The sequence below is a fragment of the Oncorhynchus nerka genome, linkage group LG13 (genome assembly GCF_034236695.1).
Source record: "Oncorhynchus nerka isolate Pitt River linkage group LG13, Oner_Uvic_2.0, whole genome shotgun sequence".
Lineage (NCBI taxonomy): Eukaryota > Metazoa > Chordata > Actinopteri > Salmoniformes > Salmonidae > Oncorhynchus > Oncorhynchus nerka.
The window spans coordinates 47,003,789-47,016,304 of NC_088408.1; the positions used below are offsets into that span (position 1 = coordinate 47,003,789).

The 12,516-nt window shown below is 41.9% G+C and overlaps 1 protein-coding gene across 1 annotated transcript in view; it reads right to left on the reverse strand.

The window, feature by feature from the left end:
- Nucleotides 1-12,516, reverse strand: part of LOC115139581 (uridine diphosphate glucose pyrophosphatase NUDT14-like) — a 47,766-nt gene extending 35,250 nt beyond the window's left edge. Inside the window, exon 1 of the mRNA XM_029677130.2 lies at nt 12,360-12,516. Coding sequence (XP_029532990.2) covers nt 12,360-12,440 — 81 coding nt within the window. The 5' untranslated portion in view covers nt 12,441-12,516. The remainder of the gene's footprint in view (nt 1-12,359) is intronic.

The following is a 12,516-nucleotide window of genomic DNA, read 5'->3' on the forward strand; positions in this document are numbered from 1 at the left end:
CTTTTTGGAGAAATGTCCTCTGGACTGATGAAACAAAAATAGAAATCATTGGCCATAATGACCATCGTTATGTTTGGAGGAAAAAGGGGAGGCCTGCAAGCCAAAGAACACCATCCCAACCGTGAAGCAAGGGGGTGGCAGCATGTTGTGGGGGTGCTTTGCTGCAGGAGGGACTGGTGCACTTCACAAAGTAAGTGGCATCATGAGGAATGACAATTATTTGGAGATATTGTAGCAACATCTCAAGACATCATTCAGGAAGTTAAAGCTTGGTCGCAAATGGGTCTTCCAAATGGACAATGACCCCAAGCATACTTCCAAAGTTGTGGCAAAAATGGCTTTAAGGACAACAAAGTCAAGGTATTGGAGTGGCCATCACAAAGCCCTGACCTCAATCCTATAGAAGATTTGTGGGCAGAACTGAAGAAGCGTGTGCAAGCCTGACTCAGTTACACCAGCCCGGTCAGGAGTAATGGGCCAAAATTCACCCAACTTATTGTGAGAAGCTTGTGGAAGGCTACCTGAAACATCTGACCCAAGTTAGACAATGCTACTAATTGAGTGTATGTAAACTTCTGGCCCACTGGGAATTTGATGAAAGAAATAAGACATTTCACATTCTTAAAATAAAGTGGAGATGCTAGCTGACCTAAGACAGGGAATTTTTACTACTATAAAATGTCAGAAATGGTGAAAAACTGAGTTTAAATGTATTTTGCAACATGCATGTGAACTTCCAACTTCAACTGTATATATTTATTTTGCCGTTAATGTATTTAACACCTAATTCGGCAAGTTAACCAAATTTTTACTGGCTTAGCTAGCCATGTTAATGAGCTAACTTGGCCACTGCACTTCAATGTCACGATAGCTATTGCTAGCAGGTGATTTATTGAAATATTAAGTGAATGTTTATTTTCATATAAACATTCACTTAATAAATATAAAAAGTGTTGTAGTTGTGCTCTGTATTTATAGATAATATCACTTCACGTTGAGGGCATGTATCATTACTGTTGCTCCGATCTAAAAGATGTCTCGTGTCCTACCTAACCAGTGAACATGTGAATGTGACCGTCCTGTCAATGCCTGTCATCACGGTTTGATATATTTTACTGCAGATGAAAACCCGATTCAACCTGAAGTGTGGGTGTCTGTGTGCCTTTCTTCTGGGTGGGGGCTGTATGAAGTTGGTTACAAAATTGGTGCAGTGACCCGGATCTACAAGATCACCGGGAAAACAGCAGTGCTCCAGAGAAGAGAACTACACCTGCCGTCAACTTCAAGGAGACAGTCAATTTGAATATTCGTCATGAATAACATGTCCACACCAAAGAATCCAGGTACTCTGGTCAAGCACAATGGTGATCCACCACTTTTACTGGTGTTAGGTTCTTATTTTTCAGAGTAAATAACTCAAGGACACTAGAGAAGTTTAACCAAGTTGAATTCTTCCCAAAGGGTTGACACAGCTGTATTCAGACAACAAAAAACATCTCACCATCACAGATAGATATATATCCCACTTTAGACACTCCTCTCATCTTATGGTTCCACTGTAAGAGGGTAATAGAGTAATAAACCCTTATTACTTCCTTCAGGGGATCTGACCTGACCTCAACTCCTCCTTCACCTAATTATCAGATGTCCATCTGCTTCCCCTATAGCAATCCTGTGACTTCCTCCCGTCCATCCAACACATTCCAAAGCCATCTGTCTTTCTTCAGAGAACCATTAACTTCAGACATAAAACCCAGTCTCTTTCACTCCTTATATTCTATGCTTCTGATGCATCATTTACTTAATATCACCTACCACTGCGACCTGTATGCTCTAGTCGGCTGGCCCTCGCTACATATTCGTCGCCAGACCCACTGGCTCCAGGTCATCTATAATTCTTTGCTAGGTAAAGCTCCGCCTTCTCAGTTCACTGGTCACGATAACAACACCCACCCGTAGCACATGTTCCAGCAGGTATATCTCACTGATCATCCCCAAAACAAACACCTCATTTGGTCACCTTATCTTCCAGTTCTCTGCTGCCAGTGACTGGAACAAATTGTAAAAATCGCTTTCGGTTGGAGACTTTCTTTCCCCCCTCACCAACTATCTGAGCAGCTAACTGATCGCTGCAGCTGTACATAGTCCATCTGTAAATAGCCCACCCAATCTACCTCACTGTTTTTATTTACTTTTCTGCTCTTTTGCACACTAGTATCTCTATTTGCACATCATTATCGGCTCATTTATCACTCGTGTTAATCTGCTAAATTGTAATTATTCACTCCTATGGCCTATTTATTGCCCATCCCCTCATGCCTTTTGCACACACTGTATATAGACTTTCTATTTTTCTACTGTGTTATTGGCTTGTTTATTGTGTTATTGGCTTTTTTATCATTTACTCCATGTGTAACTGTTGTCTGTGTCACACTGCTTTGCTTTATCTTGGCCAGGTCGCAGTTGCAAATGAGAACTTGTTCTCAACTAGCGTACATGGTTAAATAAAGGTGAAATAAAAAAATAAAACATCTAAATTAGAGGTCGACCGATTAATCGGAATAGCCAAATCGGAAATCTGTATTTTTGGACACCGATTTGGCAGATATTTTATTTTTTGTACCTTTATTTAACTAGACATGTCAGTTAAGAACACATTCTGGTGGGGGTTAACTGCCTTGTTCAGGGGCAGAATGACATATTTTTACATTGTCAGCTCGGGGATTCAATCTTGCAACCTTTTGGTTAACTAGTCCAACGCTCTAACCACCTACCTCTCATTGCACTCCACGAGGAGCCTACCGGTTACACGAATGCAGTAAGAAGCCAAAGTTACTAGCTAGCATTAAACCGATCTTATAAAAAAAACAATAAATCAATCACTAGTTAACTACACATGGATGATGATATTACTAGTTTATCTAGCATGTCCTGCGTTGCATATAATCGATGCGGTGTGCATTCGCGGAAAAAAGACTGTCGTTGCTCCAACGTGTACCTAACCATAAACATCAATACCTTTCTTAAAATTACACAGAAGTATGTATTTTTAAACTTGCATATTTAGCTAATAGAAATCCAGGTTAGCAGGCAATATTAACCAGGTGAAATTGTGTCACTTCTATTGCGTTCATTGCACGCAGAGTCAGGGTATATGCGATAATAAACGTTTTGTTTTCGAAATTATAGTTTCCGGTTTCGACCATATTAATGACCAAAGGCTCTTATTATGTTATAATTAAGTCTATGATTTGATAGAGCAGTCTGACCGAGCGATGGTAGACACCAGCATGCTCGTAAGCATTCATTCAAACAGCACTTTCGTGCATTTTGCCAGCAGCTCTTTCCTGTGCTTCAAGCATTGAGCGGTTTATGACTTAAAGCCTATTAACTCCCGAGATTAGGCTGGTGTAACCGATGTGAAATGGCTAGCTAGTTGGCGGGGTGCGCGCTAATAGCGTTTCAAACGTCACTCGCTCTGAGGCTTGGAGTAGTTGTTCCCCTTGCTCTGCATGGGTAATGCTGCTTCGAGGGTGGTTGTGTTCCTGGTTCGAGCGAGGAGAGGGACGGAAGCTATACTGTTAAACTGGCAATACCGAAGTGCCTATAAGAACATCCAATAGTCAAAGGTATATGGAATACAAATGGTATAGAGAGAAATAGTCATATAAATACTATATTAACTACAACCTCTTAACTTGGAATATGTCTCATGTTAAAAGGAACCACCAGCTTTCATATGTTCTCATGTTCTGAACAAGGAACTTAAACATTAGCTTTTTTACATGGCACATATTGCACTTTTACTTTCTTCTCCAACACTTTGTTTTTGCATTATTTAAACCAAATTGAACAGGTTTCATTTTATTTGAGGCTAAATAGATTTTTATTGATTTATTATAATAATTTAAAATAAGTGTTCATTCAGTATTGATTAATCGTGTCGGCTTTTTTTGGTCCTGCAATCGGTATCGGCGTTGAAAAATCCTAATCGGTCGACCTCTAATCTAAATGTTCAAAGTTTAGCCAATTCCAACACTGGTGAGGACTTACCTAGGGGAGTTAACTGTGATACTGTAAACCCCAGTATTGGTAGGGGGGCTCAGATAGCTAGAATGTTAGAGCATACTTTAACCGGGAGTCTGGTGTAACGTCAGTAAATGAACAAGAGGATGTTATTGATCAAACAACAGGTCAGAGTGATGGAGATGATAATCACTCCAATGATGATGAATACCATACGCAGCAGTGTTATGTTTGATTTAGTCAAACAGATGGGTCAAGAGATTTGAAACAATACTGTGACCAGTCTGTCAGCAAGTAATACCACTCCATCCAAGGTAGCCGCCAACACCGTCCCATTGTGCATGCCAGACTGGTACAAGGTAAACTGTCATGAAATCTGATATGTGTGAGCCATCCACTTTCAGAGGTGATGGAACAGATCAATGTAATGTGTATGAGTGGCAGGAAATGATGAAGACTTACTTGGTAAAGAAAGGTTACAAAACGCCAGAGCAAGGTAATAAAATCATAGAAATGTTACTGGGGAAAAGATTTAATCAAGATAAAAATTACAGCAATCCCCCTGTAAACATCAGCAGAGACCCTGAGGTTATTTTCAGTACATTCAAAGAGCATTTTGGTGAGGCCATCTCCTCTACTATGCCACTTCAAGATTATGAAACCAAACCTTATCAGGGGGAGAGTAGCTTAGACTACTGGGTGTGCCTTAACCGAGTAGCAGATCTAGCTAATGAATGTCTACAAAGACAGGGCAGACAGATGGATGACGTGGGTCATGCGGTCACCATGATGTTTGTGAAGCACTGCCCCAATCATGACCTGTACACAGCATTCGGATGCAAGCCTAGGGAGAAATGGACAGTGGGTGAAGTTCAGAAATTGATAGACAACCACCAAAATGACAGATGTGCTACGAGGAGGAAACAAAACATATTGACACCCCAGGAAGACATTCAAAAAACAGGAGGTGAGCTCAGAGCACCCCATCCTTACCTCAGCGGTTCAAGGAGTTCAGAGTGGCAATGACAAAACCTGTAACACTGCTAGACCGGTTTATTATGAACCAGAACGTTGCTCGCAACGCAAGAGGGCCCAGCAGAACTGCACCGCTGTCTCCCTCCTTCCCATGTGCTATATGTAAAAGATGTTCTTCAAATGTCACAATCATGGCCATCAAACCATAGACCACAAAAGCAGTAGGTTAGAAGAGACACCAGTCGGGCAGCGGCCACAAAATCAAGGTGCAGCGTTAAACTAATAGGTCTGAACCTTGAGGGGAAAGGTGCAGCTAAAAACTCAGCCCCTATAAATGAAACTGAAATATAACTGTCTTCATACAAAGAGAAAAATCAAGGCAACAAAAATGTGATATCAACCTACTCTGAGAATAACCGGCAATGAAAGTCTGTTCTATGCACGAGTGACCGTGCAGGGTTCAGTAGAACTAAGAGGACTCGTTGATAGTGGTTCAATGGCCTGTACGTTACTGAATCTGCTGATCATACATTGCTTCGAAAACATGTCTTAACTGAAAGCTCGAAAATGTCCACTCCTGTAGTACTCATTGGATGTGGAGGGCAACAGGTCAATCCAAAATGTGAATATGAGCTCCATATCAAATGAATGAACTGCAAGATGCTGGTGGCAGTATTCACTGTGCCAGGGAAAACTGATGAAGTGATCATTGGAACAAATGTACTGAAACATGTCCTCCAACTCAAAAAAGTAGAGAGATATTGGAATCAATATCACAACCAGCCAATGGCCTTTCTGATGAATCAGATACACTTATAAGAATACTGGCAAATACGTAAAATGCCGGGGGAAAAAAGTTGCCACTGTTGTTCTCAGCCAGTGTGTGACACTATCCCCAAAACATCAACACTTCGTCTGAGGTAGACAAAGGAAAAGGGCAATTTTCCATTGGCAGTAATGTTATTGTAGAGCCCACAATGTCCCGAGCAGCACAGAGGAGTGTGTTAGTGGGTCGTACTGTATGCCCACTGTGGGGTGACAAATGGATCCACATGAAGGTGGTTAATGTCCAAGATCGCCCAGTTACATTGAAGTGTAATGCAACGCTGGCAGATGTATACCCCTGTATAGCATTGGAAGACCTGGAGTTAAACAGCAGCTGCAGTCAATGTGATGACTAACAAGATGTTGCACAGAACGTCATTGGAACCACGACTGAACAGGCAGAGAAACGCTCATATGCTGATGTATTGAAAGACATGGGTCTGACTGATACCCCTGTGGAGTATCAAATGAATGGAAAAACAAGATGGCAGACCTGGTTGTGAAATATGACAACATATTTTCCAGAGGGAAATTGGACCGTGCATAGAATAAGACTGAAAGATGAGAGGCCTTTCAGACTTCCTTACAGCAGAGTGCCATCATGTGACTTCCAAAAAACTGAAACAAACCTTGGAGGAAATGGAAGAACATGAAATGCTCAGGAAATCGAAGAGTGAGTGTGCATCCCCACTCGTTCTTGTCTGGAAACCAAATGGTGAACTCAGAATCAGTACAGATTTCCGATGGCTCAACACGAGAACTGAGAAGGATGCTTAGCCCCTACCAAATCAAGCCGAAGCACTGGCGTCATTGGGCCGAAACTGCCTTTTCAGCACAATGGATCTGACGTCGGGATTTTACAATATTCCCATACACGAAGAAGATTGTAAATACACAGCCGTTACCACACCAGTTGGCCTTTTCGAATATAACAGATGGGCTAAGGGCCTCTACAACAGCCCAGCTATGTTTGCCAGGATGATGATGTCAATCTAGAGGACTTACTGGTCTTTGGTAAAAGTGAACAAGAAGCACTTGAATGGTTGGAGTTGGTTTAATGTAGACTCTCAAACAACAACTTGAAGCTTGCTCCAAAGTGCCACTTCCTTAGGCGATCTGTGATATTCTTGGGCCATGTGATATCTGAAAAAGGGATCCAGACTGATGTGGGAAAAGTGACAGCCATCAGTGAGATGACAGCCACTGATCTCATGGAGATTGATTGAAAAACTCCTGGACTGAAGAGGGTCCAGAGATTTCTCTGAATGATGAACTATTACTCCCACTCAAAGGGTTTTCAAAATTGCCAAGGTTCTGTACTGTTTAACAGCGGGACAGAAAACCAAACGAAAAGATAAATGGCAAGACTCCGAGTAGGCCGTCCCAGAGGCTGACACCTGAAGACTGGGCGAGTGAGTGTCAACATGCATTTGATGAGTTAAAAGCAGCTGTAATAAATGCTGTAGTTTTAGCTCACCCAGATTTGAGTAAACCCTTCATACTTTCGACTGATGCTTCAATTGACGGCCTAGGTGCTGTTCTGAGCCAGATCCCAGAGGGTGAGAGTAAAAGTAGACCCATTGAGTTTGCTAGTAAATCCCTCAACAAATCCCAAGCAAGATATCCAGCCCACCGTCTAGTGTTTCTTGCATTGAAATGGGCCGTATGTGAAACATTTTGTCACTGGCTAAAAGGAGCCCAGTTTACAGTCCTGACAGATCATAACCCACTCCCTCACATACTGACAAAGCCTAAACGTGATGCCTGTGAGCAGAGGTGGGTGGCGAAGCTAGCCCCGTATGACTTTGATCTGAAATACATACCTGGGCCAAAGAACATACCCGCAGACTTACTCAGCCGTGTACCGTTCGTCTGGGGTGGTACCACTCAACCCGTCACAGCAGAGAACGTCCAAGAGACACTCCGGCTGTCTGTGAATTGCCAAGCCTCACCAAACAGTTGCATGAGAGGGTCGCATCAAGGTACAAAGTCTGCTGAGATCTCTGATGAAGTGAAGGCACACCTAGACAACCGCTTGTCCCGAAAGGGGATCATATCCATGTGCACTGTCCCTCTGATGCAGCCATCCCAACATCTGCTGCAGGGAGGTTACCCAGCACTACACACTTTTTGACTAGGAGATCTCAAAGAGAAGCAGACAAGCAGATGAGACATTGGCTCGTGCTACCTATTATGTGGAAAGGAAATAGAGACCAATACATTGAGAAAGAGAACATGAAACAGTGGACGTGCAGAAAAAAGTTGGAAAACAAGAATGGAAAACTGTACAGGAAATCAAAGGATAAAACTGGAAATAAGAGCTATCAGTTCATTGTAACTTCGTCCTTGAAGGCAGATGTGTTGAAAGGAACACATGATGATGCTGCACACCAAGATCATGCAAGAACCTTACACCTCAGACAGAGGTTATTTTGGGTTGGTATGGATGAACAAGTTAAAGACTAGGTCATGAGATGTAGACGATGTGTTGTGAGCAAGTCAAGATGACTTGAGGTAAGAGCTCCTCTTGAAGCGATTAAGACAAGTGCGCCACTAGAGTTGGTCTGTATCGATTTATGTTCAGTCGAAGGAGGAGCGAGTATTGACGTACTAGTAGTAACTAGAGGTTGATTGATTAATCGGAATGGCCGATTGTTATGAAAACTTGAAATCGGCCATAATTAATCGGAAATCGGTATTTTTGGACACCGATTTGGCCTTTTTTTTTTACATCTTTAATTTAATCTTTATTTAACTAGGCAAGTCCGTTAAGAAAACATTCTTATTTTCAATGACGGCCTAGGAACATGCGGGTTAACTGCCTCGTTCAGGAGCAGAAGGACAGATTTTCACCTTGTCAGCTCGGGGATTCAATCTTGCAACCTTACAGTTAACTATCACGTTCGCATATAACTGTACCGTACATGAGATGACGGGGTTCGCCCCTTTTTACTTAATGTTTGGGAGGACCCCACAGCTACCGGTCGACACCATGTTTGGAAGTGTTCTGAGAGACGAGACCGTTTTGGGTTACAGCAAATTTGTAGACTCCTTGCAAAAGAGATCTTCAGGAGGCCATGCATATCAAACAAATAAACACATCGAAGGCACAGAAAAAAGCAGGCAAGAAAATATGACAAGGTGAGAGGATGTACCCTGGAAGTCAGTGACAAAATTCTCTTAACAAACAAGAAAGAACGGGACAAACGGAAATTGGCAGGTGTGGGAGAATCTACAGTCTATGTCTTCAGCTGGAGCAACCCAGATCTGCACATCTACAGTGTAGCCAACCCTTCCACAGACAAGGGCAAGGCTGTATACCGCAACTTTTACTTCCTGTGAACTTTCTTCCGATTGGAGAGGCTGAAGAGCATACAACTGTTCCCTCCATCCTTTCAGAGGATAGTTTTGCAGATGCCAGAACAATGAAACCAAACCCACTACCAGATGTGGATGGGGGCAGTGATGACCAGAGAACTGCAGTCTGGATCCTCCACAGTCTAAGTTCAAAAGTAGTCGATGAGGCTGCCTCCGGGTCCATGTTGATAGGACAAGAGTGTAATGGAGAAACCGAGTCAATGGGAGATTCTGAAAGCGAGCAGGAATCTAGAACTAGTGACTCTGGTCCGTAGGAGCATTACGAATTTCAGAGCAATAGTGACAGAGACCCAGCAGGAGACCCTTGCCACTGAGGATGATAGCTTGCAACCCTTAGCCGATGAGATAGAAACATCCTCTAAACGCAGTATACGGGTCTGTGACTTTGCCAAGTGATCAAATTCACACAAGCAAATTGGCCTTCCTTCAATCTTTGTCAAGATGGTTGTTGATCATTGCCAGTCAACATTGTAACTAGGCCACTCAGGAACATTCAACGTTTTCTTTGTAAGCAACTCAAGTATATTTGGCCTTGTAATTTAGGTGTTTGTCCTGCTGAAAGGTGTATTCATCTTCCAGCAGACAAACAGGTTTTCCTCTAGGATTTGGCTGGTGCTTACCTCCATTCCGTTTCTTTATTACCCTGAAGTTAGTGTTGCGGAGTACCTACAATGTTGTTGATTCATGCTCAGGTTTTCTATCACAGCCATTAAACTGTTTTAAAGTCACCATTGGCCTTCATTTTCTGCTCAAAGGCTCTCTGTACGCTATGCACATCTGATAAATAAGATGCATAAAGAATATACAAACAGGCCAATTTAATTCCACTAAATGATGCAAATGAACCAATAGAACGATAAGCATAACCAGTCAAATGTATTTACATCAACTGGTATTTCCTTCAATGAATAGGCTAAAAAAAAAGCATTATTTCACAATGGGATTTTCCCTCTCATCCTGGACACTTGGCTGGTGCCAATTTTCTATTTATTTTTACAGTCAAAAGCCGTCTATTACCGGCTTACAGACACCCACGGGCTCCCTGTATAAAAAGGTGCTTCTAGAGCCCTGGCAATTATATGTACACTGCTAGTACCCCTGGTGTGCGCGCGCACGCACACACACACAAATATATGTTAATGATATGACCACCTTACTTTAAATGAATGGGTTTAACATGCTGTATCTCTTTTTATTCCGTACAGACTAATTAGCATATTACGTATATCATTTGCAAAGTTGTATAACAAGTTAATCAAATTTAATGAATTGTAACTCAGTTTTGTATAAAGCATGCACATCTGTTAATATGACCACCCTACTTCAAATTATTGGGCTTAAATTACTGTAAATATATATTCTGTAGTGCCTAATATAGCATTTCTATTTCATAAGTTGTACTTTACTTTTAATCAATTTAATTACAATATGACCCCCCTCTCGAGATATTGGACAAAACATGTTGAATTTAAAAAATCTGCAACCTTGTTGATCTTTTCAGATAACTTGAAAATAAGATCTCAGCAATGGCAAGTCCCATCTTCATGAAATCAAAAAAAAGTATTGTGTTCATGAGAAGTTTCTCTATAACAATACAAAGTATAACACCAGAACCAAAGTTTCATTTTGTCCTTTAAAGCCCTACTTAAAGTATCAAGTCTCTGCTATAACACAGCGGATGGGGAAGAAATGCCATACCAATAGGGCTCAACAGTGGTCATTCAGCCTATGACTCACAAACACCTAAAGAGCAACAATGGGCCAGAGAAGCAGAACACTTCCACACTCAATGACAGGAAGCGTTAGGCCAGGACCACAAGCCCAGAGGGGGAGAACACTTGGGACGGAAATATCTACAGGTGCCCTCCTGCCAAAACAGTGCCTAATGCCCTTCATGAAATCCACAGAAGGAGAAATGTCATTATCTCAGGAAAGGTTGAGTGAATGTGATGAAGCGTTGCCCGCCCCAAAGAGTCTCACTGCCAAAGAAATCACAGCAGAACATTTCCACATTTCCTGAAGGAAAGTGTCAAAGGAGGCAATGGCACAGCCTTTGCCCAGCCTCTAGAAGCCTACATGTATGTTATTGATTGACCTGAGCATAGCTTTCGATCCAGAAAGTGGTAACAGCCTAATTCAAGAATGGCAACGACTGTTACGGAGTCTAGTATTCCTTTATCCAACATATCATACTGAAACAACGACCACAAATCCTGGTTCCAATTGTGTTATGAGTAGCTAAATATGAATAGCCTAATTGCCTGTGACCAGACCTATTTCCTAATCAACAAACATACAATCAACCATAAAAGTATGGTCGTCTTGAACATCACATTGCTAATAGCAATTAGTTAAAGTGTATCCATCTTCCAAACAACTAGCTACTGTACGTACCTAAGAGGATAGTTACTAGTGGAATCAATGTAGCTAACTAGAAAGCTATCCTAACATGCATTTTATCTCCCGAGGGGCTAGCTGCCCTTTAGATTAAAGACTCAGGTAGATGAACATTTTCACAAGATGATTTGTGGGCCATAAAATACTGGTGGGTTCTATACATAAGTGGACTTGTGTGGGTTCCCTAGATATATTAAAATATATCACTGAAAGTAAAATGGGTTTGCAAGCTCAGCACAGCACCAAATGCTCAACATCCGACCTCATAAAAATCACTATCAAACTAGCAAGGCCATCTCTAGTTTGACACATCCCAACAAGGCCTGACATTACATGACTAGGCTAGCTAACGCTCAACGTGCAACAACAACCACAGGAGAAATGTAGATATTGTAGCTAAGCATCAGGTTGTACATTTCCAACAAGCTAGCCAGTTACTTAGCCAGGTTGCTAGTTAGCTAACGTTAATGTAAAGCATATGCTCATGAGACAGTAACTGATATGTTAGCTACTTGCCTGAAAATTTACATTTCATGCTAAGAGAAAACATTTGGTGGCAGGGGTGAAGCAAAGTTAAGATAGCTAAGTCCATAAGTGTCACTGAAATATGGTGTACTGTATTTTTATGAAGGTTGTGCCGTTGAAGCAGCACAATAAAGCAATGGGGAAAAGAATGGGGGTTGGGCTACTAGCAATAGAAATGAATGAGTCCGGGAATTCAGACTAGATTCAGACGCGAGTGAGCTATTTTGACTCACCTGGTTATAGTGCACCCTGAATGGTTTCAGATAATTGGAATTGGTGCACGGAACGACCTGGATATCATGTATCTGCTCCATAGTTCAGACTGCTAGCTTTCCACCGGTGCTTATCTCACGTCAGATAGCACAAACCACAGGTCGGATGGGAGAATGA